The sequence below is a fragment of the Natrix helvetica genome, assembly GCF_964273705.1.
Source record: "Natrix helvetica genome assembly, chromosome: Z".
NCBI classification, from domain to species: Eukaryota; Metazoa; Chordata; class Lepidosauria; order Squamata; family Natricidae; genus Natrix; species Natrix helvetica.
The window spans coordinates 122,029,639-122,053,417 of NC_138554.1; the positions used below are offsets into that span (position 1 = coordinate 122,029,639).

At 44.2% G+C, this 23,779-nt stretch overlaps 1 protein-coding gene across 11 annotated transcripts in view; it reads left to right on the forward strand.

Moving 5' to 3' along the window:
* The window catches only part of CCDC7 (coiled-coil domain containing 7), a 301,313-nt gene that overhangs the window by 49,857 nt on the left and 227,677 nt on the right, over positions 1–23,779 (forward strand). For all 11 annotated transcript variants that reach the window (XM_081970140.1, XM_081970145.1, XM_081970146.1 and 8 more), the window contains 5 exons: positions 4,819–4,928; positions 6,869–6,920; positions 7,397–7,462; positions 16,469–16,813; positions 20,643–20,707. In XM_081970140.1, coding sequence (XP_081826266.1) covers positions 4,819–4,928; positions 6,869–6,920; positions 7,397–7,462; positions 16,469–16,813; positions 20,643–20,707 — 638 coding nt within the window. The remainder of the gene's footprint in view (positions 1–4,818; positions 4,929–6,868; positions 6,921–7,396; positions 7,463–16,468; positions 16,814–20,642; positions 20,708–23,779) is intronic.

Consider the following 23,779-nt stretch of genomic DNA (forward strand, 5'->3'; position numbering starts at 1 on the left):
TCACCTTCGGTGGAATTCGGACCTTCCTGGTGGAGTTGCTGATCTTTGCTCTTTGCATTGGAAGCAAGAACCATTGCAGCTCCCTTGCATGGAGACGTGCCCAGGGAACTATGTTGAGGCAGGAAATCATGATCCCTAACAGTTGGGATAGCTGCACTATCTGCCAGGCCTTGTTCCGGCGACACAACCGGATTCTGCTCCTGAGGTTGCGGAGTCTTTCCGGGGACAGAGACACCTGGCATGAGACTGAATCGATTATGGCGCCCAGGTGTTGGATGCGCGTAGCAGGGTTCATGTTGCTTTTCTCCACATTTACAGAAAACCCGTGGTCCTGCAAGGTGTGAACTGTGATGTCTACATCTCTCACCGCTTGTGGACGAGTTCTCGAGTGAATGATGATGTCGTCCAAATAGCACTCCAGACGGATGGGAAGCTTGTGCAGGTGGGCCGCCACAGCCGCAAGAAGCTTCGTGAACGTTCTGGGTGCAGAAGAAAGTCCGAACGGAAGAGCCCTGTACTGGAAGTGCTTTCCGTTGTAGTACAGTCGCAGGAACTTTCTGTGGGAGGGATGAATGGGCACCTGCAGATACGCCTCCTTGAGATCGATGGAGGTGAGCAGATCTCCTTGTCGTATGCAGCTTAGGATCGACTGAAGGGACTGCATTTTGAAGCACTTGTAGGCCAGATGTCTGTTCAGGCGCTTCAGATCTAATATGGCCCTCTACCCCCCTGAGCTTTTGGGAACCAGGAAGAGAATGGAATAGAACCCCCTCCCTTCCTGTTCCGGGGGAACTGGCTCTATTGCGTTGATTTGCAGAAGATGATCTATTTCTGCCTGCATGAGTGACCTTTTTATGGGGTTCTTGGCTAGGGGACAGCGAACAAAGGTTCGCGGAGGGAAAGACAGGAACTCCAAGGTTAGCCCCCTCCTTATGGTGTTTAAAATCCACATGTCCGTGGTTATTTCCTTCCAACGGTCTGCATAGAATTGCAGGTGACCCCCGATGGGAGGAGAATCCAGGCGGTCACTTCCCACGTCTAAATTGATGGTTGTGGGAGCCCCCACGAAAGGGCTTCCAAAAGGAACCCTGATTGAACTGCCTGCCCCTGGTAGCAAAATTGTTTTGCTCTTGGGACCTGTCAGTAGATTGGTTGTATGGCCTCTGGTAAGGGTAAGATGAAGTGGAGGCCTGGGCGCTGTCTTGCGCCCGAAAGGCCTGCTTTCTGAATGCACCCGGGCCCTTCTTGTCAGATTTCTTGAAGGTGGACGGAAGGATCTTCCTCTTGTCCTTCGTCTCAATCAAGAACTTCTCTAGGGAATCCCCAAAGAGAGTACCCCCCTTGAATGGAGCTGAAGCTAACTTCCATTTTGCCTTCATATCCGCCTGCCAGTGCCGTAGCCATAGCAGGCGGTGAGAAGTGACATTGGACGCTAGCGCCCTGGAGGCGAACTTCGCTGCATGCAGGGAGGCATCAGTGGAATATTCCACGGCCGTAATGATCTTGTTAAGATCATGTCGCCAACGAGATGCTTCAGATGGAGGCTGAGATCTGAGTTGGCGCAGCCACAGCAAGGATGCCCTCGTAAAAAACGAAGCAGAGGTGGAGGCCTTGATCGCCCAGGCGGCCGCCTGATGCGTCTTGAGACAGGCCTTTTTGGATCTCTTATCTTCTGCTTTTAATCCCTCTAAGAGGTCAGCAGGAAGATTGGAGTTGGAGGTCAGAGAGACCACCGGAGCATCTACCTCTGGCGTTTTCAAAACGTCCTCTAATTTTGGTTCTAAGGGGTACAATGTTTTGTCTGCGCCACTGGGGTTGGCCAGGGTGCCTGGCTGTGCCCATTGACGTTGGATAACCTCCATGAACATGTCAGGAACTAGTACTAGTTCAGGGTCCGGGGTGGTTTCACTGAACAGCCTCGCCATGAGATCCTGAGATGCAGAGGGAACTGCCTTGTCCTTAGGCTTGGCACCAAGCTCGGTAGAAGCTCTGGCCTTGTGTAAAATAGCCTTGAACAAGGATGGCTTGAAGAGGCCCGTAAAAGAAGGCTTGTCTGGGGCATGTCCTCATCCTCCGAAAGTGCAAATTCATCCGCGGCCTCTTCCTCCCATGCAGACACCTCCGTGGTAACAGAAGTGCCCGGGGAATCAAGGGTGCGGGCTCTGTTCTCCCCGGGGGGACGAGCAGCCTTAGGGGCCTTTGCACTTTTGCCTTCCTGTAGCGTCATGGCCTCCAACACTCCCTGGGAGATGGCCTGCGTAATGAGCTCCCTCATTTCAGCTGACATAGCTGGGCCCTTGTCCTCCACAGGTCTGGATCTGGAATAGGCCTGAGCCTTGCCACCCTTAGAAGGATCCCTATGATCCTCTGCATGGAAACAACACTGGAATGAGGGGAGATCCTCCCTCACTGAGGAGCTAGGAGAATCTGGGTAACCCAGAGAGGCTGCAGGGGATCCTGAAATCGAATCCCTGTCACAGAAGGAAGGAGACCTATCCTCTAGTCTATATCATCCACCTGCTCTTCCTCCCTCTGATTGGGTGGAGAAGGAACAGGCCCAGCCTCACAAGGCAAAGAACTGAGGGGAATCTGGGGCTTAGCAGATTTTTCTCTAAGAGACTCCTGCCCCTTGTCCCCGTGGATCTTGGGGGCCTTGCTCCCAGCTGAAGAATGGGAAGACTTCCCCCCTGTGCCCTTATTTCCCTTTCTCCCTTGGCCTGAGAGATCTGGCCTACTGCGCTTTGCAGATGGCCCTGCCAGCTCCTCCCTTCGCTCCAAACCTTCGTCAGCCATCTGAAGAGGTTGGCTTGAATAGAAGAGGTTGCTGCTGAGGGAAGGGCAATGGACTCTGGCCCAACGGCTCCAAAGCGTCTGCAGATCTTGCTAGGAGGCTGAATCTGGCACCAGGACACTCCTTGCCACTCCCCCTAACGTTGAGAGGGACTTTAGGCCTGCCAGAGACCCAGTCAGGCCCTTGCAATCCTCAGCGGCGATCAGTGATGAGGCGGAGAGGCTCTGGGAACTGCTCTTGCTAGCCGGTAACTATTGGAGCAATAAAATGGCTGCCGCGCTTTTCGCGCGCCAAAAAACACAGCCCAGGATGCAGCTGTCCTTCTATTGGCTGCAGTTAAATAGCGCGCCAATGCAATGCTTTCAAAAATGGCCGCCGCGCTCTCCCGATCGGCTAAAGACGCCGCCTGAGGAAGCAAGGGTTTTTTAAAAAACCCTCCTCAAAACGGCCAGGGATGAACGGGGGATTGCCCTCGTCCCTGCGCTTGCCAGCAGACGCCAGACGAGCGGCCACGCTCGTTCCACCAGCTGTGACTAGGACCAGCTGGGGAACACGATCGCTGCCTCAGCCTTCTAGTAAAATTTAAAAGAACCTTTACACATTTCTCAAGAAAAAACCTGAAAAAGCCTGCCACACTTTGCAACTGCCAAAATTTGTATACCTTTCCATTTACCTTTTCCCTTATAAATGTGAAAAAAACCAATAAAATTCTTTTTTAAAAAGAAAAAAAGAAAAAACCTGAATCAGAAAAAAATTGGGGAAAAATCCTAACACTATACTAACTGTTCCTTAAAAAGGGAAAAAATATACTGGGGAACTCAGCCTATCTGCTCAAAAACTGAGAGCTCCCCAAAACTAGTCCTATCGGGCGGACTGAGTTTTTAAAACTGATCCTGAAGAGGCAAAGGAGGCGTGACCAGAGGGGAAAAATCTACTCAGTCCTTGGGCAAACAGGCTGTGTTAACCCTTCCTTGGACTCTCCAAGCAGCGCACTGGAGAATGTATTGATCACACCTATAGAGAAAAAATAGATTGAAAATGTTAAAAGGTACATCAGAAAGTAAAAGGAAGAAAAGAGAGTAAAATTGAAGTCCAGTAAAATAATGATTTTATATTAGGATTCCCTGGAAGGACTGTGTAGAAGCACAGAAAGAAGAAGTAATATCTTCAATTAAATACCATCTGATAATAGGTTCCATTACAGCATTGCCCAATAAGCAGACTCTGATGTAATGCAAACATTCCAAGAGGGATTAAAAAAACTCTAATCCCTAAATCTTGTATTTTGTGTTATTTTGTGTCTGTTTTGTTATTTTTTTGTTTGTGTATTTATTTATTTATTTATTTAGGCCACACTCACTACTCACCACAAACAACTACGTGATTTAAAATAAAACCATAAATATATGAAAAAACATATAAAATCACATTAGAATTATAATAAAATACAAGTTATAACTACCGAATATATAGGGATGGGGGTGGGTGGAAACTACTATTAGTCGATCAGTCACTCTGATGTGAAATCCCCCCCTGGGGGGGGTCACAAATTAACAGGAAGAATCAGGTCTTCAGGCTGTTTTGGATGGCCAGAAGGATAGGAGCCAATCTCACCTCAGTAGGTAAGATGTTCTAAGGGTCATGACTTTCCTGGACCTTGCTAGCTGGAATACTAGATCAAAGTGGCAGTAGCTCTTTCAGTGGCCCTTTGTGGCCAATGGAAGTTCATTCACATGATCCTATCCTATGTGTCTTCTTGGAGTCCTCAAGGTGTGAAGTTGGTTTACGCCAGCTTGGATCTATCCTTCCGTTTTCAAGAATTGTGAATAAAAATTGGAATTAATTGTTATCTAATTTAAATAGCCACCTTGGGGATATTATCAAGGGAAAGGTGAGATCTACTGATTTTGACAATTGCATTAGAAATAATTATGTTGTCATTTGACACATGTATTATCAAATACAGCTGTTCAAGAAACTGTATAATACAAAACTGTTGCTTCACTTTCTTAAATGCTTATTGACAGGAAGGTAAACAAGCACCAGAGACAAGAAAAAAAATGTTATCAAAACTGGTGAAAATTGAAGAGAAAGGGACAACTGAAGAGAAACAAGTTCCTTCAGAAAAGGCTCATTTGTAAGTAAAAATGAATACATATAGTTAATTTTATAAAATTTATGCCAAAGTGTTCAGAACACTAATCATAAATCTCTTAGATTTAGCAGAGATGATGGTGTTTGGAGATTAGGATCAGAATATATAAAAATGGAAACAGTGAAAACTGGTGCTTTGTATTGGGTCTGGAGACTCAATAACTGATAAAAATTCCTAAAATTAGAATGAGGTTCCCTCAATAAATCATCCTTTTAAAATTCTGACGGGTATATTTTAAATTAACTTCAGCTTTTTATTGCTCTGTTAAGAGAAACTTAGGATACAGTATCCAGTTTTGGCCACCACAATATAAAATAAGATGTTGAGACTTTAGAAAGAGTGTAGAGAATAGCAACAAAGATGTTTAGGGGACTGAAAGCTAAAACATATGATGAATGGCTGCTGGAATTGGGTATGTCTAGTTTTATGAAAAGAAGGACTGGGGTGATATGATAGCAGTGTTCCAATATCTCAAGGGCTGCCACAAAGAAGAGGGAGTCAAGTTATTCTCCAAAGCACCTGAGGGCACGACAAAAAGCAATGGGTGGAAACTAATCAAGGAGAGAAGCAACTTAGAACTAAGGAGAAATCTCCTGATAGTGAGAACAATAAACCCCTGGAACTGCTTGCCTCCAGAAGTTGTGGATATTCCGCAACTTCTGGAGGTTTTTAAGAAGAGGTTGGATAGCCATTTGTCTGGATTGGTATAGGGTCTCCTACTTGAGTAGGTAGTCAGACTAGAAGAGCTCCAAGGTTAGTTCCAACTCTATTATTCTGTTATTAACTATCTAAGGGAGTCTCCATATACACTGCAGTGGTTCAACTAGAATATCATCAGAGCATAGATTACTTATCCTTTTCAAAAAAACTAAAAGTAGATATACCATTTGAAAAATTTAAAAAAGGTACCTGGTGCTACCAAAAATTCTTATGCTTTCTTCTGCTAAATGAGAGTGCTAAATAGTAGGCTTCTGATATTGTAAATGTTGTTGTTTAATTGTGTAACTTCTTCTTTCTGTCTGTTATGAATGTAAATAGATGAACACAAAATACACTTGACTATTTCAAGTGTTAACTATTTAACTATGTTAACAAGCAGCATTTTATGTTTTGGCTATTTTGAACTACTGTATTTTTCCGACTATATGACGCATTGGAGTATAAAATATACCATGATTTTGACGAGGTAAATTAATTTTTTTTCCGCATTCTGCATGCCTCCCAAACCCTTTACATGCCTCATTCTCCAGTGCGCTGCTTGTTTTTGCAAAAAAAAAGAAGGGGGTATGCAGAGCTTTGGGAGGCTTGTAGAGTGCTCCTTGGGGTTGCCCCCCCCAAACGAGCAAAAAACTCTCCATTTTTTGCTCATTTTGCTCTTGGAGGGCCCTCCCCAGCCCTCCAAGAGCACTTTGCAGCCCTCCCAAACCTTCTGCACATCAATTTGTGCAAAGGGAATGGGGTTTTGGGAGGCCAAAATGCTGTATTCATTGTACAAGACACACACAGATTTTCACTCTCTTTTTGGAGGGAAAAAGGTGCGTCTTAAACTCCAAAAAATACGGTAGATATACTGAACATTTTAAAAATCCATTACCGAACATATTCTATGTTTTGAAAAGCTTTCACACTATACAGTATACACAGATTGACTTTTACATTTGTGGAGCCATTTCACATCAGTCATAACTAATGATTGATTGTAATGCCTGGCTTCAAATGACAGGCTAAATTCAAACTATATAAGATACATTCTAGATTACCATAATTTATACGGTATTACCATAATTTATATCTATATAACTTTTTGTACTTTCTGGGAAAATTGAGAAATTACCATGTGAATATTTCCTTCTGATATTTCAGTAGTCTGCTATATATTAAATGGTCTAATCATTAATTTGTGTTATATTTTCTTATTACAGAACAAAGGAAAAAGACCATACACAAATGAAAGATGATTTATATAAAGCTCAGGTAAAGGACAAATATGTATTTGCATACATACCATCTCATTTAAAATATGTATAAAAGTATGATGTTAAATTTTATACAATTATTTTGTTATTTTTCTACTAATAAGATTGTTTTGCAAGCCATTTAAGAAAAAGTGTAAGAATAAGAAAGATGGACACAAAATTCAAGATCTTTGCTAGAAATTGTTTAACAAAGTTGGGTTATGTATTATATTGCCCAAAGCACACAAGGAGGGCTTACTCATTCAGTCAACTTTTTCTAATATTATACCAGATAAATATGATTTTAAAAATTCAGCAATCAATAAATGGTTGGTAACCAACTGAATTATATTCTCTGGGACTTATTAGGAAAAGTGAGTGAACTGAGTGTAACTTTTTGTACATCTTTACAATAGGCAAGCAAACCTTTTAATTTTCAATCTGAATGTAAATAAAAAATCTAAACGTAAATCTAAATGTATATTGACATTGTAGGAAGACATTCAGTCCCTTCAGGAAGAGAAGAAAATGCTTGAGGATAAGCTAGAGAAAGCTTTACAGGTATTTTGGAGGAGAATTTTCTGATCCCTTTACGTTTTCTCATGTTTACTTCTTGCGTATTTAGTTATATTGTGACTTCAAAACTTATTCAAATAAGTACATGAAATTCTGCTCTGATTATTTCCTAGATATTTCATGGCCTAACTTGATTCTTACGACTGATTATAAAGACACAGTATAGGAATTGGCTAAGCTCTGTTTTCGGCTTGCTCCAGGTGTTCTGATAGTGCCTGTGTTTAATCAACATCAAAGTGATTCTTGGCTTGCTTCTCTCCCAAGGTTGGGAGCAGCTTCAGCTGGAGCAGCTTCTTCAGAGTCAGACAGCTTTAGTTATCCAGAAAGGTTATGAGTTCAAAGAATTGGTGACTGAGCTTATAGCCATAAAGAGTTGGCCCAAGTGGTTCAAATTGTTCTCAAACAACAGGAAATATACCCAGGATCTTCACAAACCCAGTGTCCAACTCAGAATTAATGTGAGCAACTGTCTGACAGATGCTGAGCAAATTATTCTGTATAGTCCTGTAAGGAGAGCTCCCTTATCCAAGAGGTTATGCATCTCATAAATCAAGGCCAACAATTGACTATCTGCAGATGTAATAAGTGGCAAGGAAATATTGTCCCTTCCTTGTTCTTACTGCCGTTAGATATTCATAGTGGTTTTCCAGTGACTCAGGTGGGAGGGGCTACAACAGGGTTTGTTACAGCCTGATTGGTCCAAAGACTGAGGGATTTTTCTTTAAGTATCCTCCTTTCCCTCTTGGCTCCCAGTTCCCTCAGTCTTTGGTCCAAGCAATAGCTTTGGCTCCTGTTGAGGTATTAGTACTTGTTATTATTATTCAGATTAATTGACTTTCTAAACAAAAAATCAGTATAAAATTGGATAACTAAATTCTTTAAATTTCTAAAGGACTTAGTCCTATCGAGGGAGTCGGGAGGCTTCCCCACGCTCTCTGGAGCGCCCTAGGGCATTGGCTCTACTGAGCGCGGCTCCAATCCAGCCAGGGGATTAGTCCGGCCGGCATCTGCCCTGCGGCTTTCTTTCACGAGGCGGCTAAGCTTCAGCACCGAAAAGCTTCTCCATCGGCTGGCGCGCGGCGCTGCTTATCTGCCAATCGCAGCCGCCTGATTTCAGTCGCGGGAGCCGGAAAGACTCAGCCTGCACGCCGCCGATCGCAGCCGCTCTCTTCCAGCAGCCCCAGCCTGCCAGTGCCGCCACAGCTCCGCAAGGCAGAGAAACGACGGTGAGGAGGTGAAAAATTTTATAGCCCGCTTGGCTCGTTGCGAGGCTAACCCCTCAGAGCCATTTCGAGCGTGGGCGCGAAGAACCCGGGAAGTTTGGGCGCGGCGGCCATTTTGTCAGCACCCACGAGGTGCGGTGGCCATTTTGGTGCGACCTCGTGGGCAGCAGAGGCCTTCTTCCAGACACAGCAGGCCGAATTGAAGATAATGAACAGCAGGCATTCTTCACTTTGGCAGGGCACGTGAGTTCCCCATGGCCTCCACTAATCCGGAGGCTCAGGCCCAAGCAGAGGGGGTGGAGGAGGCCCAGGGCAGGCTAAGGCCTAGAACAGCGGCCTCCAAGCCTATGGCTGACCAACGACCCTCCAGGGCGGCGACCAAGGACGAGTCCAGAAGACAAAGAGCCCTGTAGAAACAGGTGGCCAGGGCGGAGAAGCGGGCTCAAGCCTCAAGGCCTTACTCTCCAGCTCGTTCCAGATTCCCCCATGATGGCAGATCTCAGGCCTCTGAATCCCCGGCCAGGGGTTTCAGTCCCTCTTTGCCCTCTATCTCTCCAGTCAGGCCTAGAAGAGAGGTGACCTCCCCCTCCCCTTCCATTTCACCCAGAGGTTATAGGACAGGGGTGGAGGATCCAGGGGAAAGGGGTTCCAGGGATTTCTTGCCACCAGCTCAATTGGCTCCTCGTGGGCCCCCTCCTGATCCTTCTGAAGGGGACCTTGAGGACTTAGAAAATTTGCCTTCCAATATCAAGAGATTAATCTTGGCTGCAATCTACAAGGGCATTTCTTCTGGCCTAGCCCAAAGGGACAATCCTTGGGACAGACCCACCCTCACTCAGGCTCCTAGGGGTTATTCCCCTCCTGCTTCCAGGTGCCATGATAGTCTCAGGCCTCCTTCTCCTTCAGTGGTCAGTGAAGGTTCGGTCTTAGGGGAGCCCACCCATCTAGACCTCGGGTTCTCAGAGGATGAGGAATCTGCTTCCCCTGAGGCCCCCCTGTTTCCCAGTCTTTTTCCTCCTCCGGCCTTCAAGCCTATGTTATGCAAGGCCAAGAAAACCACCCAAATTGGAACAGGGGCTCCTCCAGTTTCCCAACACAGGGATCCTAATTTGGCCATGTTTATTAATCCTAATACAGATAAGGAGGAGGTCCCTGCCCCTCCACTCTTTTTGGAGGTGGTCCAGAACCAGTGGGTTAGGGCTTCCTCCTTGCCTAACCTGGACTCCAATGACAAGCGATACTATAATATGGAACAAGCCTTCTCTCAGGCACTGCAGCTTCCCACGGTGGATGCTCCGGTCACCCTTTTGGCTAATGCTTCCTCTGTAGTCTCGGGTGACGTGGCAGACAAATTGAAGCCAGAAGACAAGCGGTCAGAGTTAATCCTGCGAAGAATTTTTACAGCTTCTGCCTGGGCCATCAAAGCGGCCACGGCAGAAATTACCAAAATTATTTCGGCTACCCAATTCTCAGCAGACGCCACCCTTGACTCCATAAAATTTGCGTCCAGAGCCCTTTCCACTTCTGTGTCGGCCCGGAGACTCTTGTGGCTTCGGAATTGGCAAATGGACAATAAGTCCAAGTGGGGCCTGGTAGTGGCTCCCTTTTCTGGTCCCAATCTTTTCGGGGCCTCCTTGGATCACATCCTTGTGGAAAACAAGGACAAGCAAAAGGTCCTCCCGACCAATACTAAAAAGTCCGATAACCGTTCTTTTTCCTACCGTAGATCTTTCTCCTTTAGACCTCCAGAGCAGGATTCCAGGCAGCAGAGGTACACCCCATACAGGTATGACAGGCAAGGTCAGCGACCTTATTACCAGGACAAGAATAGATATCAAGGTCAGTCCAAGCGGCCCTTTCGTGGGGGAGGGGGTGGCCGTCCCTTCCGCAGGGGGAAATGACTCAAATCCGAGTCTCCCCATTGGCGGCCGCCTGGCTTGCTTTGCGGACCAGTGGGATCGGATAATGTCCGATGCCTGGGTCAGAGCGACGATCAGAGAGGGACTCCGGCTGGAGTTCATCTCCCATCCCCCGACACTCTTCCGGACCTTCCCTCCTCCAGAGACCCAGAAAGGCGCCACCTGATGATCCTCGCTGTCCAATATCTTCTGGAAATTCAGGCGGTCGAACCGGTCCCTCCGTGGGAGTGGGGTCAGGGAGTATACTCCAACCTCTTTGTGGTCCTGAAGAGTTCCGGAGGATGGAGGGTGATCCTCAACTTGAAGCGTCTCAACTCCTACCTTGTCTACAGACGCTTCAAGATGTCCTCCCTAAAGTCAATCCTTCTAGGCATCAGGCGGGGCAACTTCATGTCGTCCATAGGTCTAACAGAAGCCTACTTACACAACCAATTTGCCTTCCCATCGCAAATTCCTCCGTTTCTCCCATGAGGGAAAGCATATTCAGTACAGGGCTCTTCCCTTCGGCCTGGCATCCGCCCCTCGCACATTCACCAAGGTCCTGGCGGCAATGGCGGCTCACCTGCGGTCGAGACCGGTGAGGCTCCATTGCTACCTCAACGACGTGCTCGTTCTGGCCCAATCACGGGCACAAGCAGTTCAGGACCTGCAGACCACCATCCAGATGCTGCAGTCCTTGGGATTCTCAATCAATTTCCTCAAAAGCCATCTCACACCTTCCACGACAATACTGCATCTAGGCATCGTAATAGATTTGAGGGCGGGCCTGGTTCGTCTCTCCCAGAACGCTTCACAAGTCTCCAGAAGTCTCCAGAAACTCACAAAAAGGTCTACTCAAGTCGATCTGCTTCCATCCTCACCTTAGCACGATTATTGGGCAAGATGGTCTCGTGCATAGGCATTGTACCATGGGCAAGGTTGCACTCCAGGACACTCCAGTGGACCCTCATCCCGTTCCAGAGGAGGAAGCTGAGCAACTCGCCGCGCCCCATCTGGATTCCCCCAGATCTCCGATGGTCTCTGAGGTGGTGGTTGTCCCCGTCCCTGAATCAAGGGGCCGGGTTCTGGGAGCCGGACCGCATCACCATCAGGACAGACGCGAGCCTCTTCGGCTGGGGAGCAGTGATGAACTCCAGTCTGGCACAGGGGAGATGCTCCAAGTCCGACCTGCGCCACAGCATCAACTGGCTGGAGCTGAAGGCGGCCCACCTCGCTCTACTTCACTTCCAGAACTCCATCTCCAGAAAACATGTCCTCCTCCTGACGGACAATGTCGCAGCAAAGGCTCATATCAACCGGCAGGGGGGGGACTCATTCCAGAAGCTTGTGGTTAGAGGCTCGGAAGCTGGGTTATTGGGTGGAGAAGAATCTGGCTTCCATCCTGTCAGACCACATCTCGGGGGTGGCGAACCATCAAGCAGACTGGCTGAGCCGCATGACGATGGACCACGGCGAGTGGCAGCTCGATCCACAGATATTCCACAAGATCTGTCGCAGGTTCGGCGAGCCTCTGGTGGACATGTTTGCCAACCCGAGCAACACGCAACTTCCCCGCTTCTTCTCCCGCTTTCCTGCTTTCAACGCGGAGGACTCAGACGCCCTTAGAAGCCCGTGGCCTCCCGGCCTCCTTTATACCTTTCCTCCCCTTCCCTTAATTCAGGGCACCCTGAGGAAGATAGTTCTGGAGGGGGCTCTCGTGATCCTAATTGCCCCCTTTTGGCCGAGACGTCCTTGGTTCGCGGACCTTGTCCAGCTGTCAGTAGCTCAGCACTGGAGGATTCCCCAGGGGGAGGTCGCTCTGTACCAGGGGGTCCTGAAGCACCCGGAGCCTCAGTGGCTCCAGCTGACCGCCTGGCTATTGAGTGGCACCTCATGAGGGGAGCTAACCTCTCAGCCAAGGTCATTTCCACCATAGAGGCATCCAGGCGCCCCTCCACCACGCGTATTTACAATTCCACATGGTCGGCCTTCGCGTCCTGGTGTGGGAGGTTCCACATAGATCCATCCTTGGCTTCGGTTGCCCAGGTCCTCGAGTTCCTGCAACATGGGTTGGATCACGGGCTGTCCCATAAAACACTGAAGAGACAGACAGTGGCCCTGTCCTCGGTTCTGGTGGGGGAGGGGCCTTGGTCGTTAACCCAGTCTCCCTTAGTGAAGCGCTTCCTCAAGGGCGCTGCCAACCTCTGTCCTCCTCCTGTACATAGGTTTCCCACTTGGGACTTAGCCCTAGTTCTTTTTTTTTTTTTAAATAACAAAGTTTTATTGGTTTTTTTGGTATTTTACAAAGGAAAAAGGTAGGGGAAAAGTTACAAATTTTGGCAACTGCAGTGTGCGGTAGGTGCGCCCTCCTCCATACTCATAGTATACATTTGCACATAATTCATTATTAAGTAGTAACATGTAGTCAGCATATAAATTCAGTTATTAATTTCGATCAGTTTATGTCAGGTGGATTTTCTTACTCATTTTTGTGATCTGAGCTTTCTCGGTGTTGCCCCATCTCCCCCCGCCGACAGGGCTCCGGCCCCTCCCGTGTCCTGTGTATCTGATGAAGAATCATCAGGTTTTTCTAGGAGAAGTTTGTTTTTTTCCATAAAGGCCTGTGCCTCTATGGGTGTATTAATTCTAACTCTTGTCTCCTCCCAGAATATTAGCATACCTTCAGGCATCAACCATCTAAACCACACCCCCTTCTGGTATAATTTATTCGCTAATTGCGAATAACTTTTTCTTTTTCCCCTCACTTTCTTGGGGATCTGTTTCAGAGTGGTTATCTCCTTATCTTTGTATGTCAGGGCTTGCCCCCTTTGTGCGCTCAGAATTTCATCTCTTGTGCTTTTTCTGAGGAATTTGATGTGTACCTTCCTGGGAACGTTGTGTGTTCTAGCATAAGCTGAGTTCACTCTATAAACCAGGTCTGTTTCCCACCCCATCTGTTGCTTCTCTTTCTGGATGTAGTCAGCCAAAATGTTTGTCATGATGTCCCTTATGTTTTCATCATCTGTCTCTATCACATTTTGAAATCTAAGATAAAAAGACATTCTCTCAAACTCTATTTTCATCTGCTGGGTGTCAAGTTCTTTGTTTCCCTTCTGCATCCCCTCCCTCATCTCAGCCGCCCCACCCTCCAAAAGGTCCAATCTCTGTGAGTTCTTATTAATTTTGGCCTGGTTCTCTTTAATCTCTTCTTTCATCTCCTTCAGTTGTTTCTTTATTTCCTCTTATCCCTGTAAGAGTTGCTGGAACATTTGTTGAAATTCCATCTCCGTAGATTTAGGTTGCATCAAAGCTGTTATCGTTGATTGTGTACTAGGACTGGAGGTTGCGGATGTCGGGGCAGAGGCAGCAAAGCCAGGCTTTCCAGGAGGTGGTTTTTTAGGTGACATTCTTTGTAGAATAAAAAGTTCAGTCAGTATAGAGAATGGTCAGTCAGAAAGGCAGGACAGCCAGGAGAGTCCAGGAGACAGAAGGTCCAGGCAGAAGAGAGTTTTTTTTCCACTGACCCTGGCAGTAGAGCAAATTTTTCACTCCAGGGAGTTCAAAAGACAGCAATCAACAAGAGATTTGTCTGAGTAGCACGGAGACAAAGACCGGAAGCCTGAAGTTTTAAAGGTGGAGTCAGATTTCACATTTCATAAAGACAACGGAAGTGTGCCATCTTGCCCTGCCAGCTTCGGGTTTAGAGGCAAAAAATAAAGTTTTCAAAGTTCAGTGTTACCAAAGTTTCCAGATCATCATTGTTTTAAGGTTTAAATCCGAAAATTCACTTAGTAGGGGCGTGACATCATTGGTTGGCTCTCCCCCTCCTCCTTCCCCTGGGGCTAAGAGCTTAATCGTTTCCAGCTGCCTGTCCAGCCGCGCCTCTCCGAGTCAAGCCGAAAGTAAAGTTTAAACAGCTGACTTTCTTGTTAAAGTTGTTAAAGTTGTTAAAAGGAATGGAGGAAGTTCACGCCTCACCGCACCGCAGCTGCATCCTTCTGTTCTCTTTTTCTCCGATCAGCCTCACAGCGAAGACGCCGGAGCGTCTCCCCTTTGTGCTCCCCGGTGCCTGGAGTGAGGCGGGGGGGGCCGCCGGCCGCTGCCGATCCAGGGATCCCCTGCAGTGCTGCCTCTCTGGCAGGACGCCTCTACGGGGCATCCTGTGCCCCCCAAGGAGTGGGAAACCCACCGGGGATGCGCGGGGCGAGCAAGGCTTGCCCGTCGCTGTCAGCCGCCGGAACCGGAAGTCCTTAGCCCTAGTTCTCAAGGCCTTAACGGGGGCTCCCTTTGAGCCACTGAGGACTGTCCACCTTCGTTTCCTCACCCTGAAGGTAGTGTTCCTGGTCGCAATCACGTTGGCCAGACGCATCTCCGAATTGGGCGCCTTGTCGTCCAAGGAGGACTTGCGTCAATTCCATCAGGACAGGGTGGTCCTGAGATTAGACCCGACCTTCCTGCCAAAGGTTAATTCTTTGTTCCATAGATTGCAGGAGGTCGTTTTGCCCAATTTCTGCCCTTCCCCTGTCCATGAAAGGGAAGTCATTTGGCATAGGCTGGACGTCCGCTGGGCGCTTCGCATTTACCTCCGGCGCACATTACCTTTAGACGATCAGAAGCGTTGTTCTTGTCCTTCATGCCTAGGTCACTGGGTGCTAGGGTTTCCTCAGCCACCATTGGCAGGTGGGTCTGTCAGGCCATCCAGGAAGCCTACCAGGCGGTCCACCTGTCCCCACCTCAAGGTGTTACCGCTCATTCAACACGGAGCGCGGCTACTACTGCCGCCTGGGCTACCAGGGCTCCTATGGAGGACATTTGCAGGGCGGCCACTTGGGCCTCTCCTTCACCCTTTGTACGCCATTATCGCCTAGATCACTTCGCTTCGGGGGACACGGCCTTTGGCCATAGGGTGCTCCAACCGGTAGCGACCCCCCCATCCCCCGGAGCGTTCGACCCACCCAGGGACGTATCTTGGGTATGTTCCTGTTGTAGCCCCTCCCACCTGAGTCACTGGAAAATGAGCGTTGGTCCTTACCTGAACGCTGATTTTCAGTGACGAAAGGTGGGAGGGGCTACTTTCCCGCCCTAGATAAGGGGTCCGGGGTTCGGGGAGGGTCTTTGGATCGTGAACTGTTATTGTACATGCTTGCTGTTTGCTGTTTGTGGATGTTCCTTACATATTGCTATCAGCTTTTCCATTCGACCTCGGGAACTGGGAGCCAAGAGGGAAAGGAGGATACTTAAAGAAAAATCCCTCAGTCTTTGGACCAATCAGGCTGTAACAAACCCTGTTGTAGCCCCTCCCACCTTTCGTCACTGAAAATCAGCGTTCAGGTAAGGACCAACGCTCATTCCAATCCATAATAGATTGAGTTCATCCTTCAATGCCGGTGATTTTTAAGGATTTCTTTTTTTCCATCTCCCTTAGTTCTTCTGTGAAAGATAGGGAGTGATGGGAGCTAGAAGAGGGAGGAAATCACATAGGGGTGATCTGATCTAAGACCTTGGTGAACCTCTTCTTCCAAGTGGCAACTAAGGCTTCAGGCAGACCATTCAGCAGACCAACAGGAACAGTCCCCAGTTCCCTCTGAAACCCATTAGGGTTCATGTATCACTGAGGGATGACCAATCTAAATCCTACCTGCTTGCAGTGGACAGTGGTGAAAGAAAAACCAGATAAGTGGGTGACCATTGTCCTATGTTGGAATTTGGATTACCTAGAACAGTGATTTAGCACAAGTAGAGGATTATATGTCTGTCATTACCATCACATTTTTGGGATGCTGCGTTGAAAATTTCAAGTTTAAAGATTATGAAACCTGATGAATTTGTTATGTATTTTAACCCCCCCCCCCAAAAAAAAAAAATTACAGGAAGTTGAAAAGGCAAAGATACAACTTGCTGAAATACCTCCAACTATTCCAGACTGGCAGTTCCCTTTATCAGCAGGTGTGGAAGCTGCACCAAAGAAAGGCAAGAAAACATCAAAAGGGAAAGCTAAAGGAGATGATTTAAAAGAGGTACCTATTAGTGGAACAGAAAAAACAACCCCCAAATTACAAACAGGAAAAACAAGTGAAATGCTTCCACGAAAAAGTCAGGAACTTTCTAAATCAAAAGGATCAGTTGGTGTTACGGAAAAGTTTTTAAAACAGGCTTCCCAAGCTGAAGATAGTGATAAAAAAAAGGAAGAATCTAAGAAAATAAAATCTGAGATGGTAAGCAATGTTGTTGCTGTTATTATTGTTATTACGGTTATTTTTGAATGAATGAATAGCATATAAAATAGTTTTTACAGTACTGAAATAATGTCAAATGAACTTTTATTTAAAGAACACAACATTATTATTATTTTTAATTTTTATTTTTAGTCTCATATACACATTTTACAAGTATACATTCTCTTAGTTATTATTCTTATCACATTTTAACACTTTTAACCATTTTTCCATATAAAAAATTAAAATATATGATTGGGATTGCTTTGTTTACCATTCCATACTCCTATTTTGTTTTACCTTCACTCTACTTTCTTTTCCTTTTCCTTCCTTCTCCTCTCCTCTTCCTCTCTTCCTTTTCTCTTCTATTTTCCTCTTCCGTATGGTGTATTTTCTGAATGGTATTCCAGCAAACCCGGTTCTAATTTTATATTTCACTTTACATTCCCTTTTCCTCGTTATATTTTCCAAACTGTTTTTTTTTACCTATGTCTCATCCTTTCAGCATATACTTATGTATTAGTACTTTACTGTTTTTCTAATTCCCCCCCCCTTCCCCCCTTTTTCATTTAATAGTGTGTTGTCTGGGTTTCTATTTCTCTCTCTTGCTTTCTTTTCTAACATTCATATTCTTTCTCTAAAGAGAATCATTAAAATCTTCCTCATGTCTTGAAGTACACCGATTCCTCTTTATCCTTTATTCTCAGAGTTAACCTATTCATTTCTGCACAGTCCAATTTTTTTAATTATCTCTCCTTCCGAAGAAATCTTATCTACTTTCCAATTTTGTGCAAATACAATTCTGCTGACGTTGTTATATGTATAATCAAATATATATCTTCTTTGTTATATTTATCTGGTAAGATACTCAATAAAAATGTCTATGGTCTATACTTTGATACAGCATTTTCTCTAAACATGTTCTTATTTTAATCCAATAATTCCTTACTTCTGCACATGTCCTCCAAATGTGATAGTACTAGCCCGGAAGTTGTTGACATTTCCAACATTTCGCTGATTTATCTTTAAACATCTTTGCTAATCTTTCGAGTGACGTGTGCCAACTATAAAACATTTTATACACATTTGCCTTATGTGCTGTTGACATAGTTTATAATGCCTTTCCAATAGTTGTTGCCATTTTTCTAACTCGATCATATAACCAAATTTTTTTGCCCATGCTATCATTGTTTCCTTAACATCTTCTTTTTCCAGCATTACTGGAAGCATTACTATTAAGTATCAATAATTACAACCAGATATTACTATGCATAAGAAGTGATTTGCAATTTTCCTATAGTAATGATTTGTAATGGTATTCATGTTTAAGAAGCAGAAATCTCAAAATACTAGATTTCTATGCTTCAGTCAAGTTCTTTATTTTGAGTATTCCTTTGCAATGACTAAATTTATTGGAAAAATCCAGACAACTTTATCTTCTTTTATAGTTTTCCTTCTTATCATCTTCTGTAGTTATACCTTTTTTCTGCTTTGTTATTGTTTGCATTATTTATCTTTTCCTATCTACAAATAGTTGCATGACCTTCCAAAAAGTCAGTTATATAGTATTTGCAATAGGTATTCGCTGTGCTTTTTTAGTCTGGGAAAGGAGTCTATTTTTTATTACATTGTTAGGCATTAAGAAACTAAGCTTGAGTTGAGCTATGGATGGTCAAGAGTGAATGGCATATTGAGATCGGTAATGGTTTACACCAAATGAATCTGGTACAAAATAGAGATAGTTCTCGGCTTATTTACAACGATTTGTTGGGTGGTTGTTTGAAGTTACAAGGACACTGAAAAAGTGACTTATGACCATTTTTCACACTTACAACTTGTAGCACACCCATGGTTATATGATCAAAGTTAAGATACTTGACAACTGGTTCATATTTGTGACAGTTGCAGTTCCCTGTGATCACCTTTTATGACCTTTTGACAAACATAGTCAGTGGGGAAGCCAGATTCACTTAACTTGTTAATAATTTAACTGTGGTGATTCACTTAACAACTATAGTAAGAAAAGTTACCAAAAATTGAGCACTATATCACTTAATATCACTTGGGCTCAATTATGGTCATAGGTTGAGGACTACCTCTACAAAAAAAAATGGAACTTGTTCTGTTTAGAACTCCCTACTTGGAACCAGCATTTCTGCTTTAGGGCATATTAATCATTAGGTTTCTATTCTTTGGATTCCATTTTAGAGGATGATGTTTAAACAAAGCTTCAATTTTTGTGTATGATGTCATTTAATCAAGAGATCATATAGGAAACTCTTAACTAATGGGGCCATGTTTCTGTTGAAAAGATATAGCTTAGATGGTAACTTCCTTTAGTTTATAAGTCAGAGAATAAGACCAATCTATTAACAATCCACTCTTCAGATTAATGGATTGTGCTATTGGTGTACAAGGATATGTTTTTTCCAAATATATAATAAAATTGCTTAGATCCCAAAGGCTACTTGTGAGTTTTCCAAATTAGCAGTGGACAGTTGTACTTAGGTGAAAGTGCCAAAGACTTTATATGAAATTGCACCTGAATGGTATCTCAATTTTCTGATTCAGTAGGTTTGTTTTGCTTACTGAGAAACTGTATAGTAGTGATGGGTAACCTTTTCCTCCTTGGGTGCCGAAATCATGTGCATACATGCTTGACAGTGCACACACATATTCCCACATCCATAATTCAATGCACTGCACACCCTGTGCATGTGCACATTACCTGTCCCAGCACTCCCCCACCCCCTAAAAATGCACATGACCTCCTATGTCCCGTTTTGGGCTGAGCAGGCCTCTCTGAAGCCTTCTGGGATCAAAAACGTGCCGCAGTGGGATACCACACACACACTTACCCCCCTCCCTCCATGCATGTGAATGCAAGCTCCTGAGCAAGAAGCATTTCTGACTAGTTGTGTCATAACTTATGTTTGGGTCTATACTATGATGATAAAAATGGTGAAATACCAGTATTTCTATGTTCTTACTATATCTTACCACATCTTTTAAATAGTCAACCATCTATCTTTTCCCAAATTACATTATTGGGAAAAGATAGATGGTTGACTATTTAAAAGACTGCCTGAATAATTTTCTAAGAATCTGGAAAATAAAACTACTTAGTTCAATTCATTGGAACATTAAATAGGGGACAAAGCTCACTTCTTAACAGCATACTGCAGCGTCGCCAGCTGCATTAGGGAGGGCTCATACATGAGATGAAATAACAGGATGACAGCAAAGTTTCCTTGAGATGATATGAGCCCCGAATGTGTTCTGGAGCCTGCTTTTATTAAGTCAGAAGGCATTCAAAAAGTTTCCGTTATACATCGTGTGATTACATGATTGGTTACCTGCTTGTGGCAGGGCAGAACTAAACAGGTTAGCATACAGCCATATAATTGGTTAAAGCTTTCCATAGGATGTGGTTTTTTCTCTCCTGTCCGGAGTTCTCTGGTCAGGCTCTGTGGTTAGCATTTCTTGCATAAACAGCAGGTGTTGAAGCATAGCCAAGGATGTGGTTTTCTATGTCGTTAGGCTACCTTGACCATTGCAAAAGATCCCAACAGCATACAAAGGCTTTTTATATTAATTTGTTCACAAATAATATTATTATAGGAACCTTGGAGATCTTACAGTCTAATTCTGTTTCAAGGCAGAAGAATTTAAATCATTCCAGACAAATGGTATCAAATAACCTTAGAATATTTACTTATATGAGGCATTGATGATATTTCATAAGTAGATATGATACATTAAGATAAAGGAAATTTTCCAAACTTCTTGTATGCAAAGATGCAGAAATTGATTATATTTCTTTTCAAAGGTTGATTCCAAAGATGTGCCAAAAGCCAAGGATTCTTCTGAAATGAAGAAGCGACGCCTGAAGGGGTAAATATTAAATTCTGATAATGTATTAAAATAAGAAATATCATATATAATTTAGTTTCTGCAGTATACATATATGGTTCTTACTTTCTATAATAATAGCAATTTTTGCTATTGAAATTTTTTTCCATCAGGATCCACCAAAGATATTTTAATGCAAAGATGTAGTTAAATTCCTATAATATTTATTTTCAACAACAAATCAAACTTTGACCCTACAAGGGTCATGTTGGTCAACCTTTCCATTATTTCTAAAAAAAAAAAGTCGGTTTACAGACTAAAAATACAAACATTTTTTTAAGCCAAAATTTTGTTCTTGAGGTTATATCTTTTTCCCAACTACACATTTTTATAAAATGTTAGTTTTTCATAAATTGACAAGTTTAGATTTTTCAGTAATACTATAGTTAAACAATACATTCATATCTTTAGATATAAATTCCCTTCTCAGTTCATGATGATAAAAATATAGATATTAAACTAAACAAGGACAAAGTTACTTCAAATTTATTACATTCAAATATTAAAAAATGACATTTCTTAAAAACTGTTGGAGTGTCTGATAACATAAAAATTGTTTTCGATCAATTTATTTAGATAACATACTGTATTAAACCTTTTTATTCCACAGTTGTAAGTTGTCAATCCTAAAAAATATTCTTCAGTTGCTTAAATAAGGATTCTGAAAAAAACATATAAAAATGCCCAATAATTTAAAATTCTTAGATGCTTTCTATGTATAAGATTAACTCTGAGATCAATCAACTTTCCTTAAATATATTACACTCAAATTTTAAAAAGTTTAAAAATATTTTGATAATGGCTTAAAATGTTAAAATATTTAACTGTGCAGCTAATTTTTTATTAAAAGTATAGTTCCATAATATTTTAGATTTTGGTGTATTTTATAATATATATAGTATGAATTTTATATTTTATATTGGAGATTTGGATATTTTATACAGTTTTGCTATTTTATTTTGTTTAGAAATACAGCAATAACAACTTTCATTTGAAAATAGTTATCAAATTATTTATAGATTTGAATTTTCTATATTACTCTCAGTATCTAAGGTTGTTTATAATGCAATTTAGAATGAATGAATTCTAAAACAATTTTTCTTATAGTACAATGGCTCTGAAAGTTATTGCCTTTTTCATTATGCAGTTTGGTTTTTATATACTAAGCTAAATTTTGTCTTTAAAATGAATTCTGTTCAGGATTTTTTGTGAACTTAGAACAATTCTGATGTGCACCTATGTAGGTAGAACCTTTTCAATTTAAAGAAAAACTGGCAATTTTCAAAATCTCTTCTTTTCATCCCATGGATCCTTGTTCCATTAACAAAACATATGCACAACTGAGTTATCTTACGCTAGTAAGTAACACATTTGTTCAAAAATAGTTCTTTGTTCTTACTTTACATCAACATAATAAAGAGGAAAATATAAAATATAAATTAGAATTCTCTATATCCTTGAAAAGTATTTCATATGCTGGACTAGTAATGACCTAGGACAGTGATGGCTAACCTTTTCCAGAGTGAGTGGCCAAGCGCATGCGTGAGTGCACGAATGTGCACACATGTGCCCAAATTCCCAAAATGAATTGTACGCATGGCCCTAGGCATGCTCCTGCCCCCCACATGCACACTTTCCCTGTCTGTCCCCGGCTCCTGCACATGCACTTGCAGCCCCCTGCACACCTCACACATGTGTGTGTAGTTCTCCACATGTGCCACACCCCTGCACATGCTACCATGTCCCTTGCATATGCCCCCACACCAGTGCATGCATGTGTCACCCCCTGCATGCATCTACCACATGTGTGCACCCCCGTATGAAGCCCATCCTCTCACGCATTCATGTGCATCCCCTGCACATGCACTCTGCCCCGCGCGTGCACGGTAGTGACCCAATAATCAGATGGCTGGCGGGAGGCATGCGTGCATGTGTGGTGGAACTGAACTAGGACAATGGCATGCCCACAGAGAGGGAACTACATGCCGCCTGTGGCACATGTACAATAAGATCACAATCATGAAGCTAGGGACTCTTTCTCCCAAGTTGGTGGAGACAGCGGTCATGCACGGGGTTAACTCAGTCAGTAACCAATAGAACTGAGTCTACCAAAGTGATGTCATCATCTCTGAGGAGCATGCTCCCGCTTTTTTAGACTCAGTTCGATTGGTACTGGCTTTGCTAATCGCTTTCTCCTCAACTTAAATTTGATTATTGGCTAAGTTAATTTGATTTAATTGGATTTAATTGGATTTCTCTAAAACAACAAACAAATTACTTTGTCTAAATTAGTTTCTGGACTGGGCTTCGGCTGAAGCTCGAAAATGAGCTCTCAATAGCCTCTAGAGAGTGTTTGCCTCGTTCTTCGAGGCTTGTCTTGAATTGCCTTCGGGCTTCTGAGGCTTCTCGGAGCAGCAGCACTGACTGCAATAGGTGTGGGAGGCTTGCTCACCCTTCCTCTCAGCGAGGAAATTCCAGCCCCCTGCCTTGCTGCCTGCTCCGCTAACTGCCACCGCCAGGAGCCTCCGAAAGCTGCAGGGAGTCCTTAGAAGCTGCGTGGAGCCGCCTCGTCACTGGAAAACGCCGCTGCCGCCGCCGCACCTTACCAGACGTTCCGGCCACCGCTGTCCTTCTGCAGCTTTGCCCTTGGCCCCACAGCCTTGCCGCAGGGCCTTCAGTGCCCACACTTACCTCGCGGCCTCGGCTACCTCGTGGCACCGGCCCATAGGCTCTTTAGCCTCAGCGGCTATTGTCTGGTGGCCATTTTGAAGAGCAAGAAACTGTGAGTACCGGCTATTGCCTCCTCTCCTATTCCTGGGCCTCAACTGCCTCCAGTCTCTGTGAATCCAGCCCCCACCACCGAGCCCCCTGCTCCTAGGGGCCCCAGGTGCAGGCCTGCTCCAGTGGAGACCATTGAGCCTTCTCCCAAGGAGGTGGACAGGGCCTCGCAGGCCCCGGCTAAGAAGGCCAGGTCCAAGACTAAGCGCACACAGCCTCACATTTTTCGGGCCCAGAGGCCTGTTCATTCAAGCCCTCCTCCTGATTTATAATCTG